This window comes from Aquila chrysaetos, chromosome 1 (assembly GCF_900496995.4).
Source record: "Aquila chrysaetos chrysaetos chromosome 1, bAquChr1.4, whole genome shotgun sequence".
Lineage (NCBI taxonomy): Eukaryota > Metazoa > Chordata > Aves > Accipitriformes > Accipitridae > Aquila > Aquila chrysaetos.
The window spans coordinates 70,177,525-70,197,847 of NC_044004.1; the positions used below are offsets into that span (position 1 = coordinate 70,177,525).

The following is a 20,323-nucleotide window of genomic DNA, read 5'->3' on the forward strand; positions in this document are numbered from 1 at the left end:
TGTTTCTAGGGTATTTTTAAGCTAGTTCATAGGAATGTAGGATTAAAGATCATTAAGTTAGAGAGAAGTTATTTTTGGCACATACTGCTGCTCTTTTTCCTCATTATTTTTCTCTTCCTGCTTCTCCCCAAAAATATACCGCCTACTGTGCATACTTTCTCCTGTTTGTCTTGCCAAACTGTACTCTTTCCAGTTCAATTTTTGAACCTCATTCTCTCAAATGAGTCTCTTCAGATTCCCTAGCATGCCTCCCATGTAGAGGGAGACTTGATTTGTGTGTGTGGGGGGTGTTTGTGTGTACGCATGCACGTAGCCTATTACACCTTTTGTCTTTAGGGTGTCAGAGTGGTGGAATAGAGTGAGTGGCAGAGGTATGTGTGAGTTCAGTGGCTGAGCTGGGAAGGGGAGAACAATGGCTTACCTAGTAGTTCTTTGCTATGGAAGGAGTTTTTGTGGGCAGCATCTTCCTAGATGAGACTGGCACTGAGCCCACTCTCCCATTGCATGACCAACACGTCCACAGGTACAGCTCTTATACGACCTGATGGCTTTGTGCTTACCTGATACATAATGAGTCCATGACTGATGCCTCTGTGGATCCAGGAAACTGGTCTGAATGCAGAGGACTATTTAGATCCTTATTGAGAGTAATTTCTATTGCAGGCATTTATACACAGACAGCAACAAGCCAAATAAGGATGAGTTATTCCTTTGTTCTTATAGAAAGCTCTGTAAGACTTCCTTACCTACAACAGAGATTTGGATGGCAGTCTTGGCACTTCTGCCTTCTTCCAACCTTTCCCTACCTCCAAGGAAGCTGACATTTTAACTATTCAGGATGTGATTGATTTTTTTATTATTTTTTTTTTTTTTAATTCCTTGACCATGGTATTGTCGGGGAGGCTTAGAAGGCATACAGTGTTTGCAGAATATTTTCAGCGATAGACGTTAGTCTACTCCACAGTTTCGTTACTAAGAATGAACTACATTTTCATAAATCCTTTGAAACTACACTGCTTCTCCCAATAGAGGGGCTTTTTTTTGTCAAACTGCAATGTCTGGTAGCATTAAATTTTTAAACTTTATTTCTACTTAAAAAAAAAATTGTATATCCCACTAAATTTGCTTAAGAGCCATTATCAGCATTCCTGGTTTTGTGCTTCAGTGGCTGAAATCTTGATTTTCTCTGCTGCTGTCCAATGTCCCTTACAGTCCTGGGATTTCTTCTAGCAGGTACAAGAAATAACTTGTATTTTGGAATTCTTGGACAGGTTCAGTTGGGATGCCAAAAGTAACATTTATGATTAAGGGACTGGAGATTATTAAGAAACTGAAGTATCCTTCATATGAGGAGAGGCTGAGAGACCTTGGACTGCTCAGCCTGGAGAAGAGAAGGCTCGTGGGGATCTTATCCAAGTGTCTAAATACCTGGTGGTAGAGATTGAAGGCGAGGGAGCCAGACTCTTCTCAGTTATGCCCAAGCGAAAGAATGAGAGACTATGGACTGAAGTTAAGCACACAGGAATTTCAATCAGAACATCCCCCCCACCCCACTCCAACTTTTTTACTGTGAGGTTGGTCAAACACTGGCACAGATGACCTGTGAAGGGAGGTTGTGAAGTCTCCATCCTTGGGGATGGTCGAAACCCAATGGGACGCAGTGCTGGGTAACCTGCTGTAGCTGACCCTAATTGGGCATGAGGGTTTGAGTAGGTAAGCTCAAGACTGATTCTGTGATCTACGTGGCAGGGATTTGTCATGTAACTTTCCAATAGGATTTTTGAGGCTTCTTAGAGCTTGCTGTTAGTGATTGGTTTGCAATGGATTCTTGTCACATTCTGTACCGTATGTTGCCTTGATCTAGAAATTCTTCAGGATCTCTAAATAATCCCTCATAATTATGTTGAAAGTAGACTGTTTAAAATTGTTGCTGTCTATGTGGACTCAAGCAGTTTTAGGTAACTTCCACTCTTGCATTGTTATTAAATCCTTTAGATTGTGTTTAATGTGCCTCACATAAGGATGTAACAGCAGGCTGAATTGCCTTGCTTTTTGGGCAAAGAATTGGAAAGAGTTGAGCAAATGTGGAATTAAAGTTTTGTGAATGCTCTTGGCCTGGGATAATATCTTATTGGTTCTCATTTTTATGGATTTTTGTGTACATTTGCATGGAAAGTTTTGTTTATTTTTTCTGTATATTCTCACAGGGAAGACTTACTAGTGGAATGCTTGCAAAATGCAAGCTTAAAGTAGAATGTTTACTGAATGTGTATTTGCAGCAGTGGTGTTGGCCAGGAATAAAATTGAAATGGACGTTTTTGCTCTGAGATGAAACTCTTTCCCCTTTCTCCACAAATAAAAGAATTTTGGGTCACAGACAAAATAAGCTGAGGATGGCTGTTAAGTGATTAGTGCCCTTTTTCCAGTGGGGTGGACCTGAGTTCTGGAGTCACCATAGACAGTGACCCGAATTCAGTGACAGTTGAATGTAAAATATTGTATGTAAAATATTGATATTACTTTTCAAATTACCTTTTGCCCCCTCTACACCTGCTGCCAGTAAGTCTTCCTCTTTTTAAATCAAGGTGGGACAGCTTCAAGAGGAAGACTTGTGTGTCTGCTTGTATGCACTCTCTTATGTGCTAATTGGCAACTTTTTGTGGTTTGTAGCTGCTATGTTAGAGGTGGGCAGAATGATAAACCTGTGAATGTGCCCTGTATCTGACCTCTTTCTGGTTCAGTGCTCTGTTGAATTAAAAGGGGCACTGGCACCATTTCTCCTTCGGCCTCCCGCTGGGTCTGTTGTGAAGGAAATCAGCAGTGATTTCTTTGCAGAGCGTGGACTAGCAGCTGTGCCCTGCCACTGCCTGCCAGCCTGAGGCTGTCAAGGTAGGTGTGTGGTTTGGAAATCCTGACAGGGCTAGAGATAGGCTCGGAGCTGCTCAGCGTTGTCAAGGCAGAGGCATCGGGATGTGCCCAGAAGCCAACCTGCAGGCATGTAGGGACCTCTTACAGTTGAAAGCTTAAATACCTGGAGACTTTAAATACCTCCAAAGATAGGTAGCAGGTGTGTGGAGGCTTAGAGTGTTCTGTTTAAAACCCACTTGTGGACATCTCTGTCTTTTTGTGAGTTCACGCTCGACTTTTTGCTGTCACTTTTTGCAGCTGGTCTTTTCTAACCTTTAGCCCAGTCTGTAAAACACTTCATGAAGAATTGTCTAGAGAATTCTGTGCATCTCTTTCCTTGTGTGTCTTTCTCCTTGAAGATGAAGTCACCTTAAAATTCTAAGAGCATAGATCATTTGGGAGACAAAAAGCAAGCAAATTATTTACAGATTACAGTAGTCATGTAGCTCATGCTTAATGTTGTACAGAATGGTAATGACTAAACAGACATGAAACAATTATATTTTGTTAGGCCAATAATATGTTAACTGAAACATTTTTAAGTAATTCAAAGCATGGTAGCTCTTGACTTTTTTGACTCCAATGGCACTGCACTGCGTTAACTGAACATTTGTCTTTCAAATGGCAGTTGTTAAATACATCTCTAAATGTGCATATAGAAATAATTGCAGTAATACTTTCATGTTATAAAATGTTTCCCAATGGACTTTATTTTTAATACTCATATGTGGAAACAGAAGTTCCATAAAAAGCAAAACATCTAATTAATAGAGGACTGAAGTCATCCTCTCTTTTTGAACACATTAGTTATAGATGTACTTATTTTAGGAAGTTTTGAAATGCATGTCCTGCAGTGAAATTTGACTTGAAAATGAGGTTCCCCTGCAGGCCCTGAAAAAAATGGAATTCTCCTAAATGCAGCACCACAAAATCCCACACAACAGTGGATGCAGTATGACAAGCAGACCAACCTAAGGTGCTTGGAAGGGCTTTGCTGAAAACAAAATGCTCAGGAATGCTTTTTTTCATTGTTTTAGTCCCACCTCCTGTGGATAATAAAGTTTCTAGTACAGTTATGGATACTTTAATTACTGTGGTTAACCATATTTTTAGTGTGGTTTTTTCCCTGTTATGTGGAATATGAAACTGAAATTAAATACATTGAACTAAATTTTAAAAAAAAGTCTATCTATCTTGTGAAATATATGTTCCAATGTTCAAAACAAGTTAAAGCTGACACTTCAATCTGAAAGCCTGTTGCATATAAGATTGATTTCTGAGGGATTGAATGTGTACAGAATTTCATTATGATGAGTTAAGAAGAATTTGGTCTTGGCATTCTTTGAAGACCAGACTTCTTCACACTGAAGAAGCTGAGGATTGTTGACTGTAGGATTGTAAACGAGCTGCTTTAAAAACTAAAATGGGCTAGTACTGTTTTCAACTTTGAGATCTGAATGTGCTCACATTGAGATGAAGAGCAGAAATACCTAGGTCATTCTGGATTTAAATCTCAAATCTGCCAGGGAGTCTCTCTACAAAATGAAGGATTTTTTTTTTTTTTCTCCTTTTAATTTTTTACTAATATTTCTTTGTACAAAGGAGTTGACATAATTTAAAATTATTTCTCTGGGAAGAAGTCAGCTATGTCTTTACGTATGTCAACACATCAAAACCAAGGCAGTTTCAAGCATAGTATTGTAATGTGTAAACAGCAGTTTTTCATCTTTGAGGAAACTCCTGCTGGAATGACAGTCAATTTACAGTATAAGGGGCCAACTTTCTGGTATAGCATGCAGTATGCTGGGCTAATCGTTAATGTCTCCCCCTTTTAGATATGTCTCAAAATACAAGCTGCAGACATTTTGTAAATCTATGAGTTAACAATTTAGAGCAATAATTACAGGCCAGTATTTTGAGAGACGAGCTCAGTGTTGATTTTGAAGAAAATGGAAATACAAATGTATATGCTGCTTTAAACATGTTACTTTAAAATGACATCTAAGTGTGTCAAAACAGCTACAGTCAGTATGGTATTTGTTACCCTCTACTTTTTTAAAGGCTGTTTGTCTGTACCAACGGAGTTCTCATGGCTGAGACGTACATTTTGGAGAAGTTTAGGAGTAAAGGTTATTTCTTCAGGATATGTGAGTAAACTACTCCAAAATGTTCATGGGAGGTAGATTCCTTGAAACTTGTCCTCTGACACAACCCTTGATCTGTGAACTTTTCTTATTTCTGGACTCTGTCATTTATGTGAAAATCCACAAATATATATGTATTTAATTTCTTATGAAGGGGGTTATACTTTCTATCTCATGCAGGTCCCATGCTATTAAAGTAATCCTAATTTGTTTGTCAGAATGGCTGTTTCAAAAATCCCCTGAGGACTAAAGCATTGTCTCTTACTTGGATCTCTAATTTAGGTATTAATCCAGAATTGCCACCTTTTCAGACAAGTCTTACTTATATTAGAACATCTTCTCCCTTTAACTACAGCTTGCATGCAGATTACTTAGCATTTATCATGCATTTCCTGACTAGGAAATTTAATCATTACAGGGCTAAAAGTGATTGTTCTGGATTGCAGAAATCTATTTTCTCCTTTGATTAAAAGTGTGTCTTGCTCTTATTGCCTTGCCTTTGAAGTACATTTTAGTCTGATTTCCTCTTAGACATGTCAAAGAGCGTGGGTTTTGTTTTGCTAAAAGATGGCCTCTGGTATATTGGAGGGAGGAGTGCTTTGCTTCCTCTTTTCTGTAGAGGACTCTTTTTAGACAGACACTCACTAGTCGTTTTCAACATTTGACAGGCACCTATGCAACGGGAACCAATTGTGAATCAGGCTAGTGTTTAGTATCCTAATGGGGTATCCTAATAGGGTATCCCCTAATGGGGGTGGGGGATAAAAAAAAAACCCCCAACAGTACAATCATGCATCTCATTAATACCCTGCCTACTTCTTTTAAAGGCCATGTTCTGCCTCATTTGAGCACTACACATGGAGAGTACTACAGTGCTCAAACCTTTCTGCCATGCTTCCTTGGGTATTGGTTTTTTTAGGAATCTTTGTGAAATTGATCAACACTACATCGCTTCCTCATCCTTCACTGGAGGCTCCATCCTTGGCATATGTAAAGGAAGGGAATACAAATCTTTTCAGAAAAATGAGTCTTAAAGGATGTTCGGTTAGACAGTAGAGCAATAGCTTTGCTTGCATGTCTAACTATTGACAGTCTTTTCTTTTGTGAGTAACTATTGTTAATATAACTCCCTACTGCATCTTGTCCTGGCACCTTCATCATGATTGCCTTTACTATGTAACATTTTCACTTAAAAAAGAAATGAATAGTTTTATTCACTAGCAGTGTCTCATGGGCAACAGGGCTATGGCCACGTAGTCAATTAGCTTATAATTAATTAGAGAGCTGGCTCCAGAGAAGTTGGTGAAAGGGACTTCCTTAATGCAGCCTCTAAAACTGCACTATTGTTTAGATGTACTTGGTTAACATCAACTAGCTTGGGTGGTAATAGCAACATAGTTGTGGGACCCTGAAGTCTTGTCCGGGCTGTATGACTTGCCAAAGAAGCGGGGTGGATCACTCCCTACTGAGGACTGGGCTCCTGTAGCTGGACTTCTAACCAGAATCCAGAGTAGCTCACTTACAGCTGCTCAAAGCAGCTGTACTGCAGTGAAGAAGCATCCTAAAAGATTTCAGGTTGTGTAGAGTTCCTTCTGAAGTTTGTTGTGTGCTGTAGTTGCTGGACTGTGTTGCCTGATTGCTTTCCTTTATTTTGCAAGGGAAGCTTCTTTCCTCACCAAGCCTGAAAGTATGTTGTAAAGTTGTACGTGATGACACGGATTTGGAGTAAGGCTAAGCAACAGCTGAATTTTCTTTACATATTGGAGAAAAGGACTGTCTCTTCAGTGTTGTAAAGTAATACTGCACACTGAGGATCAAAACCGCATAATGCTTCACTTGACAACTGGTATGGCGGTGTATAAATGCTTATGTCAAAGGAAGCAATGTATGCTGTTGTAATAAAAACAGATGTGGCAGACTGAAAACTTTGAATTGGCACTTTTGTTTCATCTTCTTGTGGTATTGCTGACATATTTTTGTACATTTATTTTATTTCTGAAGGACGGACAAAGTTAGGAATCAGCAGAATATATTTTATTTTTCCAATCTGAAAAAAATTTTTACAGGTTCTAGATGTTTGCTATGAGCTTATAGTATAAAGAAACTCATAGTTAAAAGAAAAAGGGAAGTCTGTGTACCATTTGCTATTCCTCTAATTCTTCAGCTGGTACTTAAACTTGTAACCACTGTATTCTCAGGATAGTGAGAAATCTTTGAAAGAAATTACAGCAAGTTTACTTCTTTATTAGATACTTGATCTGACAACATTGGGGAAAAGTGAAGGGGGAAATAGTATTTAGCTGTTTCCAGGAGATATAAACCCTTTTGTGGTATTCTAAAATAGCAACAATACGAAAATAAATTACAGCCTTGGAATAACAGTATCAAAATCCATTTTGATATGAATATATTTTGGAGTGTAGTAATATATAACAAGTTTTTGTAAGACTTCAAGCATGTGTATATATATATCTTTTTTTTCTTTCCTCATTTTTCTCACCAGAGAACTGAAGTCACATTCTGGTCAGAGCATAAATACCATTAATAGGCGGTGCCATGAGCAGAATAATTTTGGACAGAAGGTAAAGAGGCTAATTGAGAATCTAGAGCAACAGCAAGCTCTCTGCTTTGCTCTCACTAGACTACTGCAGCATCTCAGAAAAACAGAGTTCTCTGTGCTGGTAGAGGCACAGCGTGCTCAGTAAAGAAATGCAGTCTTTTTTGGAAGAAATAAATTTTTATAACTAAATATAGCACTACATGAAAAAGATACAGAGAGACGCTTACATTCTCAGTTATAGTTTCAAAAATTAAAGGAGTTTAAAAATATTGATCAAGAGCAGTTTGTTTCATAACTTAAGGAGCCAGCTGTTCTGAGCAAAGCTAGAAATTAATTTCCATGACCTCGTTGCCATTGTGTAGCTTAAGTCTAGAGCACAGAGGTGGCAGAAGTCACTTATACACAATTGTAAATAAAGCTGGAGGAGCATGAGCATTAGCAGTGAATGTGCTGGAACAGATCGTCTAACATTAGCAATGGATTAATGCACTACCAAAATGTAAATTGCACTGAATGGATGGTTAACACATGTAACCGTGCATTCACTTCTGCAGTGGAAATATGCCTGTGAGCTGTACGCTAATCCAGTCAGCCCCTTTCCTGAGACTCTTGCATCTATCATACTTAAACTCCATAAATAACTGGGGTTGTCCAGGCTGAATAGCAAAGCTGCAATATGAAATAGGTCTATTCTAACACATCAGAAGAATTGAAACCCATGCTCAGGAAATGGCTATTATTGCTGCTGGTAATGGCAATGCAAAGTCACAGTCTAAACCTTTTGCATTTATTTTACCTTCTTGGAGAAAGAAGGATGCAGTTTGAAAGTGCTCTGCTTAATGCTCTAGTCCAGCATGAGACTTTCAGTAAAACACAGAAGACACAAACCCTAAAATTTCTTTAGTACTGCAAAACCCAGGGAGGGCAGAACTTATTCTGAAATAGATCACTTCTGATTTTCACAGTGGTAATTCTAACCAGATTTATCACTTCATATGCAAATAGGATGATGAGTGCAGCTGGCATCTCAACTCCTGGGTATGATCGTTTATCCCTACCCTTGATCAGCATACACCATTGTCCCCCAGCAGCACTCGTCGTATCTTACTTCAATGACTCCTAAATATTTGTGGTGTTTTAGCTGCAAATTAAGTGGGCAATGATTGATGTTTTTCTGGACAACATATTGATATGTTACTTACAGTGAGTACTGCTAATATTGGTGGTGTTTGTAGGGGTTTTTTTTCCCAAACCTGTATTTGTAGAGATGTCATAAACATATCTTTATGCTTAATCTGATAATACTTCCCTGTCATCTCTTTCTCCTTGGACTGTTGGTAGAAGTTTTCTTCCCTCTGTTAATTACAGGCATCCCCTGAAGGATAGTAATTGTATTATGTATGTGCATTTCCTTGAGATATAACTAGGGTACTTTAGCAACCAGCTGTACGTTCCAGAGAACAGATATGTATTTATTTTTATACAAGCCTCTCATCTCCAGAGACAGGAACAGTGATCTTGGACCTTTTCTTAGGTAAAAATCAGTGGATCTTTACTTATTTGTATATGTGGTCCAAAAGTAGTCTTCTATTCTGTAGAGATTCTTTTCATTGCAGAGTTTACCCAAGTCTGAGCATCTCTTTTAGTTACCAATGTTAATGAGTGTCCCTCCTAATACATACCTGTTTCATGACTATGTAACTGCGCCCTCATTTTGCGATAACGTGGATATTGTAATTTCTATGGCTTCATCCTGTGATATTTAGTGTTGTACAGTGAATTTTACTGCGAGTCTGCATTGCAAATTGTTGTGGGAGTAACTTCTCTGTTCTTTTGGTCCCTAGGTAGAGGTGTTCTTTACACACCAGCAAACTGAAGCATTCCTGCTGACACATGAATGGGACAACTAATTAGTAGTATTTATGATAAACCAATTAATAATATTTATTATGGAGCACTAGCTGGATAGGTGCTCATTAACACCATTCTGTGCTAATACCAATCCCCAAACATTTGTCTCATTTGCTTTCAGACATGTTTTGCGATGCAGAGAATACATTGCTGTCCTGTTCTCATTCCTCTCACAGTTGCATTTATGCTTCTAATTCAAAAGTATGACCAAAGCTTTCCTGTATGTTCTGAAGTTGGATTATTCCTAAGCCTTTATGTGTGCCTGACTGAAGGTATTCTTTTCAGCAAGCTTGGTTAGTGCTGTGTGTTCAGCAGAGGCAGAAGCAGCGGTGATGTGCACTTTCTTCTCTTACGCCTCCCTACCCTCCTCAACATTCCCCCGGGATGGAGGAAAGAAAACCGTGTACTGTTTAGTGTTCTGCATGTAGCGCAGCTCTGAATGTGGTGTTCTCTTATTTAATCTGTCCTTTTGCCCACTAAGGAATAGCTGCACCTCAGCTAATTAGTCTATCAAGACAGACTGTACATTATTATTTATAAACTAAGTTGCTTTGGGATAATAATGCTGCTGCAATGCCAATGAAATGAAAAAAAATTTTGAACATTATGTTCACATATGTGTGTGAGACGCACAGGCTTCTCCTATGCCTCTTGTCTTCAGATACTACTAATTTTCTGTTCTGTTTTGACAGCATACAAAATAGTGTGCCCTGGAGACAACAGGGCTATGCTGGTTAATTCCTGTCCCTTGCCAGCCCCTTGGAATCTGTTTTGGTTTGGAAAATGGGAGGGAATGAGGCTGTGGGAAATGTCATTTCTGTCACTGGTTAGAGAAAAAGCTACCTCGCAAATTGCCATGTAGGTTAATACATGCATTGTGTGAATTCCTAGTCTGGGAAGACATTCACCAATGTGCTGTAATTTCCCCCACTAACAAAAATAAACATTATTAATTTCAATGCCATTTCCCAATTCTTGGGCTAGTCCTTGGCTTCCTTCCCAAACAACTCTGTGAACTCTGAGCTGGGGATGTCTTTCAGTCCCTCTGCCCCTGTCGTTTGTTCCAGGTACTGGATCTTTTTCAGTTCTGGGACATGCTGCATCTCCCCATTTCTCTGCCAGATTATTTTCTTCTGGCTCCAGTGGGCTTAGTGCTTGGAGCAGTGCTGAACACCTGGTCAGAATTGTTGCAGTTTCTGGGAAGGTAGATGATGAATTTCCAGACTATATCTGCCTTGGTTTTTGTTTTATTTGTTTTCTCCCTTGTTATTGTTATATAGTCATTGGATTTTTTTAGTCTTTCTCTCTGCGCTCTGTTCTTCCATTCAGGTAACATTTTTAGAAAATTCTCCCTGATCCCATGAATTGGTCACTGAAACCGTGAAGCAAGATTCTACTGTGTTTACAGCATAGCCCAGTTTTGAGGAAGCAGTAACCAGTCTTTCTTTTCTGTTGTCTTTACGTGTGCACACATGCACACGGAAGGATGAAGGGCACAGCCAGCATGTTAGTGCAGCGTAGAGAACAGTGAAATATTGAATGTGGCAGCACTTCAGAATCAAACATCTACTCGTGCTGTTTGCATTTACAGCACACATGGGGTGTGTGCATAGTAGTGGTACTGGAATGTACAGGACAATGTATGGGCATGACTGATAGAAAAGGAGCACTTGTTTACTGTGATTCATGGAAGAACAATATTATAGTTTTAATAGTAGAACAACAACAGTAGAGGAAATGAAACAATATTCTCTTTGCTTCTTTAGAAAATAAGTGTTGAAGGATAACATTGATTAAATGTTATCTGTTTTAAGGCATTTTAAATAGTAAGACAGTTTTAAATGTAGACCACAGAACTTTGCAAAATACATAAGTATTTGTAAATGTATTCTAGAGCAGTTTTTTTTCCTTGCAGCCTTTCATCTTGCTCTACACATAGTGATAACTTTGCTGTCTTTCTTTCCTTCTTTTTCTTTGCTTAGTATGTAGAGGAGTTGTTTCTTCCTGCCATCTTAACTTTTTTCTTTGTTGATATAAAAGCATAAATTATTCCTAATGCAGTTCTTCCTTAAACATTCATTGCACACTGATAGGCTTAGCAGAGATGGGATCACCAGGGGAATGGATGACTCAGGCTTTTACACACTGAGTCAACAGTCACAATGAGTAGATTCATATACTTTTGGCATGTAAGTACAAGCTGTCACTTCATTTCACTGAGTTTTGTTGATGAGTTTTTCCAGAATTAATTCAAGCATAGTGAAGTATTGAAAAGTAATGTGACTTATGTATATGGTCTGCTTGGGCATAGGTTATGATGGAAAGTGCATTGATGTTGTCACCTGCTTTCACTGTGTTACATTTGCAGTTAAGAAAACAGCCGTAACATGCCTTTCATGTTTGTATTTTCATCAGTTTCTTTTTGAGTAGTCTGTCAATAATGCCCAACAGATGTGTTTAAATATATAACATATAGCTGGTATTTCCCTTTCACAGCCATGTAATGTTTCACTTTGTCCAAAGAGTGTTGAGAAGACCTAAGATTTTCAGAGATACTGCTAGTACAGTAGTTCAAAGGGCAATAATGCAGTGTGGGGCTGTGGAACTTGCCAGGCTGTGAACAGGGTGTAACAAACTTCTGTTCTTCGGCATCAGCTTAAAAGTAGCCCTTACGTTTTGTTAAGCATTTCAGCTGGGCTGTTTTTAAGGGAAGTGATGCACTGTGGCTCAAACTGACAAATTCTGTGTCACACCAAATCTTCAGTTCTCTGCCAGTGACAACCTTATTGAATATCCTCTCTGACTGAAAGGGTAGCTGTGAACAGCAGTAGCCCAATGTCACAATACAGACAAATAACTCTGTCATCAAAGTACATGCAGGTTCCATTTTATTTCATTTATCCTTCTTCATTGGGATCTCCCAAAGAGTTCTGATACTTTATGCTGATCCTCCCCATTGGAGATATGCAGATGATTTATCTTCATGTCAACTCTAGCCAATGAAATTCAAGATCATGTTGCTAAGCTGCCTTTTACAGGAATATGAGCTAATGACTGGATTGCCCTACTATCACAGAAATTAATTGTCTCCTATGCTCAGATATCATCAAGGTGGTGACCACTTAGTGCAGATCTTCTTCCTATTGTTAAAGATTTATCAATAGGATAAAAGCCTGTGCTCTTGGCTGCTAAAAGAATTAGTCACATCTAATTAATGTATTTGAGATATCCCACAAGTAAATCAAACCATTATTTATGGGGGATTTACCTCCATTCATCACGCACTAGTACTTTTTACAAAAGTTCAGCTGTAGGGTTCCTGCCAGAGTCACTGGTGGGGTTTCGGGGGGATTTATTTTTGTTTTTCCTAAGTTTCTGTCTCTTTCTGTTTTTCCCTTCTGGTATATCCCGCTCATCTTTGGAGGTCCATTGAATTGTGAGCTGGCTAGCCTTTGTGGTGGGTATGAAAAACTTGACTATATCTGTCAGTGTTCCAACTCCTGGTAGTGAACATGAGCCCTCTTGCCATTCCTCTGAAACTGTGCTTTACTGTGCTATATGCTAAAAACATGATTATAGAGTGGAACATTTAAGGATTGGGTGGTGGCATAAGATAAGGGTTTGTGGGGGGAAATGGCTGTATCTGGAAATTTCAATGATCTGATACTGCATCTGTGGTCAGCTTTAGAGAGGATATAGTTCAAATAGGTAGGTGTCTGCCCAATATTTTGTGCTTTACTAACTGCTTTTCAGTAAATCTACTCATATAATTCTTCAGGTCATATCAAGTAGTGCTAATATTTAGAGTCATTTCAATAACATGGTGAGCCTTAGTAGCAAGGAATTGCTGACTTGCGATTTGAGTCTGGCGCTGTTGTATCAGCTGTTACATAAAGACTTCATCATGCACAAACTTTATTCTTACCCCACTTTTACCAGCAAATTATGATAGAGTAAGTTTGAGACTGTCTACTAAGAGATTTCATTGGCAATTTGGGCTAACGCAAAAACTTCAAAATATTCTGTGAGGGTTAGATTGAATTGTTTCCTTGTTCCCTTTTAACTGTTACGGAAGAGTGGTAAAAAAGCTTCAGCCAGTTTTCCTTTTATTTCCTCAAGCAGCAGGTCCAAACCCAAAGAAAAAGAAGTATAAACCAAGCTGAGTTTGCCTTTTGTATGTATCAGAGCTTTCCTTGCCTTGGCTTCTCATCAGACCAGGTTTGCTTGCTGTGAGGATAATCTGACTCACCTTTTAAAATGTTAAAGGTCAGCTGCACTTGAGGAAGCTCCCAGTTGGCAGTGACAGCTAGAAAATGTCCTCAGCTCTTTCTTGACAATTAGCCTCTCCAAAACCATAGGTTTTCCTTTTCTTCCCTCAGGCTTCTAAGATCCCAGTGCAGTTTGATGCACTGCAGAAAAGGCTGGGTAGATCCTATCACAGTATTCACTGTTGCATATTCCTTATTGAAGAACGTAAGGTGGATGGGATTTGCATTTGAGCCAATGCATGCCCCATTAGTCCACATCCCTTCTGCAGAGCAGCTAATGGTGCACTGTTTCTTTCCTCCTCCTTTTCTTTTTTCTTTGGTGCTTTCATCCTTTTGGTTAGAAGGCATGAGGTGTGTTATTCTAAAGAGTGAACTCAGTCACCTGCATGACTCTGAGCCCAGGATAAAAATGAATTATTAAACAAGAACTGAATTTCTCTGTATTTATTAGGTTGAATGAGTTTTAATAATGATGTCATATAGCCAGAATACAATTATTCTTCTCATTTATATGCCAGTCACTGACAAAAGAATTGGTTATTTTGCTGTCTGCTTTTAGGTATGTAGATTTTTACTCGATTATTAATTCTACTAAAAAGTTCATAATGTAGTATCAGACTATATAAACTAACCTAATCACTGATAGCATTTAACTGGCTTAGAATGTGTTTAAAATGGTCGTGTACTGTGAAAATTGTCAGACGAGGTGATCAAATTAGGCTGCTACGAGAGATTTCGTGGCAAATGAAATGAGTGCTTATGTAAAATTACCTACTATTGCAGTGTGTGTGTGCGCATATGCGCACGCACATTCATATACTGGAGCTGATGAGCCTCTGGCAGGGAGGTTTGCAGAAGCTGCAAGTATTTTTAGTGGAAACGAAATCTCAGTTCAGTTCTGCAGCATGTGACTTCCTATTTCTGTAAGTTACTTCCAAGGGACTTCCTGTGTTAAATCGGCTTGTCTCTAGAGATTTAATCTGGAGCCGGAGTGTAGTCTGCTTTGTCCTGTGCCTGTGACAGCCTCTTCCCAGAGTTTTCTTTTGAGTATTTTATTTTTATTTTGTACTGTCTCCAGCATGCAAGGATCTAGTGGCTGCTACCCGTGATCGGAAGCTGAATACGTTTATACAAGTCTCGGTGGTACATCCAGCAGAGCACATTTTGACGAGGTATTCAAGCACTGAAATCGTGGAGGTGAGAGTCTCTTATTCAATTAACATGTTGACTAATGAATTGCTCATTTCTTCCTTAGCAAGTGAATGAGAAATAAAACAAGTTAGTGCACAGTCTTAGGTAAGACAAGCACACTCTGGCAGTTAGTAAAGCATACCTTAGAGTGTTCTGTAGTTCTTGGCATTTAACCAGGATAAACAGTTAGAAATGAACTTGGCTTTTCATGAAAGCTCTGTTGTTCCAAGTAGAGGCATAGAGAATACTCTGGTTCTCCAAACGTAGGTCTAGGATGAAACAGGGAATAGTTGCTCTCCTGAAAGGACGAGGCAATGCAAAGTAAAACTAAATTAAGAGTACAGTGAGTTTATAAAGTATTTTTAAATTACAGAAGAACATAGGTGTATTATATGGTCTGTTATCCTATTTGTTTCTTGTTCTATTTTTCCCACTGGAGAGCTGACGCTTTTGCAATTTGAAAAATATTAGCCTATTTCTATAATTAGGGAAAAGAGTGTGTGTATGAAACATCTGTGACTTTATATGAAATAATTAGTAACTTGCATCACATATTACAGCAAAAGTTGTCTGAGGCTGCTTTGCTAGTCTTCGCCTTGCCCTGTAAGCATCAGTGTCAGAAACAGCAAAAGTGGTTCACAGAGAAAATTAAGTGTGAGCAGGCAGCGTAGGTGTAACTTTCTTAACTTATGGAGAGACTCATTAAGAAACAGGGAAGTCTTATTGTAAACACACACACGATTTTGCCAAAGACTTGCTTTAACTGTTAAATACAATGAGAATATTTCATGAGCTCTTTGTGTGATCAGTTTCAGCCAACTACTAATCAGATTGTTATGGTTTCAGCCATCAACCATCCTGAAACTGCTTAATTCAAATACCTCGTATCTGATCAGGATGTTTCATTGCAGACTGTCTGGAATGATGTCATGCAGAAGATGGAATATATATATATGTATTTTCTTTTTCATAGAAGTTGATGCATTTCCTAACACAATGTCCCAGATCTGAATAAATCTCTGAATTTGTTGTGTCAAGGCTCTCAGCTTCATAGTCAAGCTTTGGGGGAGGGGGAGGCAGGGGCACAGAAAAGTTATTTTCTTCAAGAGAAATTACATTTATTATGCAAAATCCTTTATTTAATAGAAAATTTAAGGATACTAGCCTGGTAATCTTTGGAAATTAAATATAATTAAACATTAAGAAATTACAAACAACCTTTTATATAATTCATTTAGTTGTATGTCTGAAGCCATGATATAGTTACTTCTGTGTACAGCTTTTAGATATAATCATAATGTTACAAAGCACAGGAATGTTATCTTACTCCACTGCTGCCTCAAGAGGGGTATTGGAATCCCCTCCCCACAAATCAGTATCCCTAATGTAATACAGGGAGTCTCTATAGCATTTCTATAGACATTTTATTGCGACCTAATGAAGATCTCTTTTGTGTGTGCGTGTGTGTGTGTTATATCTTTAGTTCATTTAAATTAATATGAAATTGCAGTACTTTCAGAAAGTATCGTGGGATAAAGAAAGGGATTATTTATTACAGGTTGTATTCCAGGTACTGGTACCTGGTGGCTGAGCTGTTCAAAAGCATGTTGTTAGGCTCTGTTTCAGAAGAACTTAATATCTTTTCCAGTTAAAAAACTTTCCAGAAAGTTTTTTGAAATTTTCCTGACAAAGTTTTAAAGTTGTCCAGTTTTCTTACTGATTAGTTAATACTTAGCTGTTCACATATCTCTGCTGTAGAAAGCTAACTTCTTTTAAAGAGCCCACGGTTTCTGTACATCCATAACGGCATACTACACGTTGCACAGCTGTTACCTTACTGAATGTTTACTCGTGTTACACAGGGTACAAGAGATCCACTGTTTTTGACTGGTGTGACATTCCCACCGGAATACCCCATCTATGAGGAGACTAAAATAAAACTAACAGTCTATGATGTCAAAGATAAATCTCAAGACACGGTAAGTGCTTTGCTTCATTTCTTGCATAAATCATACCAAGGATTAAGTTTCTCACCATGTTCTTCTTTGGCTCTCTTTAGCAAGTTTACAAATTGGGGAAACACGTTTGTGTAGAATCAGTTTTGCTCTTCTCTTATGCCTAAAATGTACTTTATTTTTTGTTGTTATATTAGACTATAGAGAAAGAGAACCATGCACTTAAGATGGACCCTTTGCTATTGTTTAATTAGTTATATGAATCAGCACAGGTATTCCTGGCAAATTAAAGATTACTCTTGTGTGCTTTTTGATAGCAGAGAACATATGGAATAGACTGAGATAACATCACTGTGAATAATTTTTCAGAAATATGTTTCTGATAATATTTTATTTATATGCCCAAACCACGATGATGATAGAGCCTGTAACCTGATGTTTGAGAGAGATAATAACATTTTATTTTAAACTCTTGCGTGGTGATACACGCAGCTCTCCTGTGGCTGCTACTATTATCGATTTGTAAGGGTCCAAGATCTTCTGTGTCACTGCTAAAAGTGAATCATTTTGGGTTCTAATGTTGTACACTTTTGGTTACACTGTCAGCTTTTTACGCTGAGAAACAGTTACTCACTTGAGATGATATATGGAGGTCAGTGGGACTCTTTGAGTGATTTAACTGCCAAATATAGATGGTGAGTGCCATTTTATGTGCTCCAGGTGATCTAAGACAGCCTTACAGAGCTAGAAGATATCATAGGACCTATGGGAGATCTGTGTTTTTCTTCTGTGGCAGCTGAAGTCCAGCTGAGAGTTTTCTCTTGGGCATCAAAAATGGCCCTTCACGCCTGTATTTAATTAGCTGAATTGCTCTTTACATATCTGTAGTTGGCCCCTGGTATGCTTAAAGACCGTGTAAGCTCATGTCATGACTGTATATGTGTTCATTATCCATAAGAAGGAAATTAAAAGCATACCTTACAACTTGAAAATGTCTTTGAACTGCTTACATGAGTAAAGTTATATGTTTAGAAGACTTCTAATTTTTTTTTTTTTTTTCAGGTAGAAAATAGTTGATATGTTTGGTTAAATTTTGGACCTTTGTGAGCAAACAGGTTGGATCTGTCTCCTCACTGTGCCCTTTAACAGGAATGTATTTTAGACATAGAATCTGGATTTCTTTCAGTTTATAGACTAAGGTATTTTTTTTCTGTTTAAGAATAACTGGGAAAGAGGCATGTATGCACATTTTCACAATGTGTATGTTTTAATTTTTGGTTATGGTTTAGACTACAGGGACTTAAAATGGGATCTGCTGTTTATTCAGTAGACTTGCCACCCATGCACAGATACAGGAATTGTATGAAAGGAGTTTGACTTCGTCCGTTCCCTTCCAGTTTTTCTTGTGACTGACAGATGATGGAAAATAATATCCTATCTGTAAGCAAAAAAAGTGGACTTGATTCATAGAGCTGTCCCTGTACTACTACTCTTCTACTTGCAGACCTCTGTACTGCCTCTTATACAGGACAAGATCTAGCCTAGAGAATGAATGTAACTTGATAAGTTTTTTTGCAAAATTTTAAGAACTTTTTATAAAGGTTCCTTACAATTGTAGTACAGGACTAGAGTGTCTCCTAGAGAATCCCATTAAGGTAGCTGATAAGTCACAAGAGAATACCTTTCTCTTTTGTCATACCAGTTGTGTAGTTCCTATGTAAAACATTCTAGATCTATAGTTTATAGTACCTTTTTGTAGGGGAAAATGTTAATCTCATCTCTGGTTTACATGTATTTAGTCTTTTGTAATACTCAGCTGTTTTAAAACTGAATGTAGGTAAGAAAAAATGAAATAAGCTGTAAGATTTAAATCAAGGTAGACTGCAGCACATGTGAATTACTCCAGTCCACCAAGGTTGCGACTTCATTTGTGGCAGTATTTGGACTTCTGTTTATATCCTAGAGTATCAGCAATGATAAAACAAATGGCTTGAGTTTCTTTTCTCTAGTTGGAAGCTATCACACTTTTCTATTAATTCAGGTGACTTCTTTGAGTCTGGAGGTGTATATAGTTCATAAAAGTCAGGTTTAAATGAGCTATAGCTTGATACCATTACCAGCATAGCTGCAGCGGCACAGACTTCAATGCTTGCTTCATTACCCAAGAAGTGGCATGTGTCCCTTTGGCAGTAAGCCTGTTCCAAGTGCTGTGGCTTCACAGTTCTGATTATCCAGGCTACAACAAAGCTGGCTTTCTTTTTCCTCAAAAACTGCCACAACAGGTAGCCCTACCGTTCCTCCAAGCAGACAGGTAATCCATTTGGGGGTGGAGGGGAATCCAAGGCTGTTAGGTATGCTCTGCTCTTCTAGGCTGTGCTTCCAGGCCACTCACCAGCTCATACAAGTGAGCATTTGTGGCAGAATAAACCCTGGACCTGACTGCAAAATATTTCGCAGAAATTGGGAAAAAAACTACAGTAATAAGAATTCCTACACCATCAGGGCTATACTACTCCTGGTTACTTCAGTTAACCAATTCAGAGTAGCTAATATCTCGTCACAAATATATACTTAATCTTTTCTCATTTCTCTTGTAATTAAAATGAAACTAAAGGAAGTGAATTCTGTGCATTAATTAAACTCAGCAGGATTTTACTGCTACAAATAGAAGACTGTAGAGAAGGTGGGGAAAGGGCAGTGGGTACGTCACAGGGTAAAGCATTTTCTTGTTTTTTGCATAAACCTGCCTCTGTTGATACAAGATAATTAGGTCTCATTTTCAAACCCAATGGATTTTTAATGTAATACAAAAATAATTAAATACTGCTTCCTTTGTGCACACAGGTCATAATGCTAAAGTGAAAGGGGATCCTCACCAGTGAGAGACAACCAAAATTTTTTTTGGCACTGCTGACATGCTACTTGTGCTGCTCTTTTTTAAAAAGATTTAAAAATAACCTTGCAATGCTTGCATTCCTGTACCAGAAAGCAGATAGTTAACTTCACTCTTGCCTGTCATTTAACTTACATTATATAAGAAGTGCAGTTTAATTATATTAAAGTGCTGTGCAGCTGGTATCACATTCACTGTGCTTGACACACTGAATGTTCTAACTGCACTTTTCACTTTTTATACATCTCTGTCTGATGTTGATTATAATTATATCTTGGCTGTGTCAGGCTTTCTGTAATTGAGGCTTTTTAATATAATGAAACACTTTTTTTTTTTTGGTGTTTTTTTTTTTTTTGTTTTGGCTAGTCTTCCTAAGTTAGGGTGATTGGTTACTGTAATTTTTCATGTAAATAGAAACTTCTAATAAAGACTGTGCTATTCCTACTTTACTTTGATATATTTGGAATAAAGAAGTTAATAGAGTGTGTTTATGA

General features: G+C 38.2%; 1 protein-coding gene across 14 annotated transcripts in view; it reads left to right on the plus strand.

Moving 5' to 3' along the window:
* The window catches only part of INPP4B (inositol polyphosphate-4-phosphatase type II B), a 391,067-nt gene that overhangs the window by 151,807 nt on the left and 218,937 nt on the right, over nt 1-20,323 (plus strand). For all 14 annotated transcript variants that reach the window (XM_030016394.2, XM_030016386.2, XM_041123453.1 and 11 more), the window contains 2 exons: nt 14,869-14,987; nt 16,844-16,960. In XM_030016394.2, coding sequence (XP_029872254.1) covers nt 14,869-14,987; nt 16,844-16,960 — 236 coding nt within the window. The remainder of the gene's footprint in view (nt 1-14,868; nt 14,988-16,843; nt 16,961-20,323) is intronic.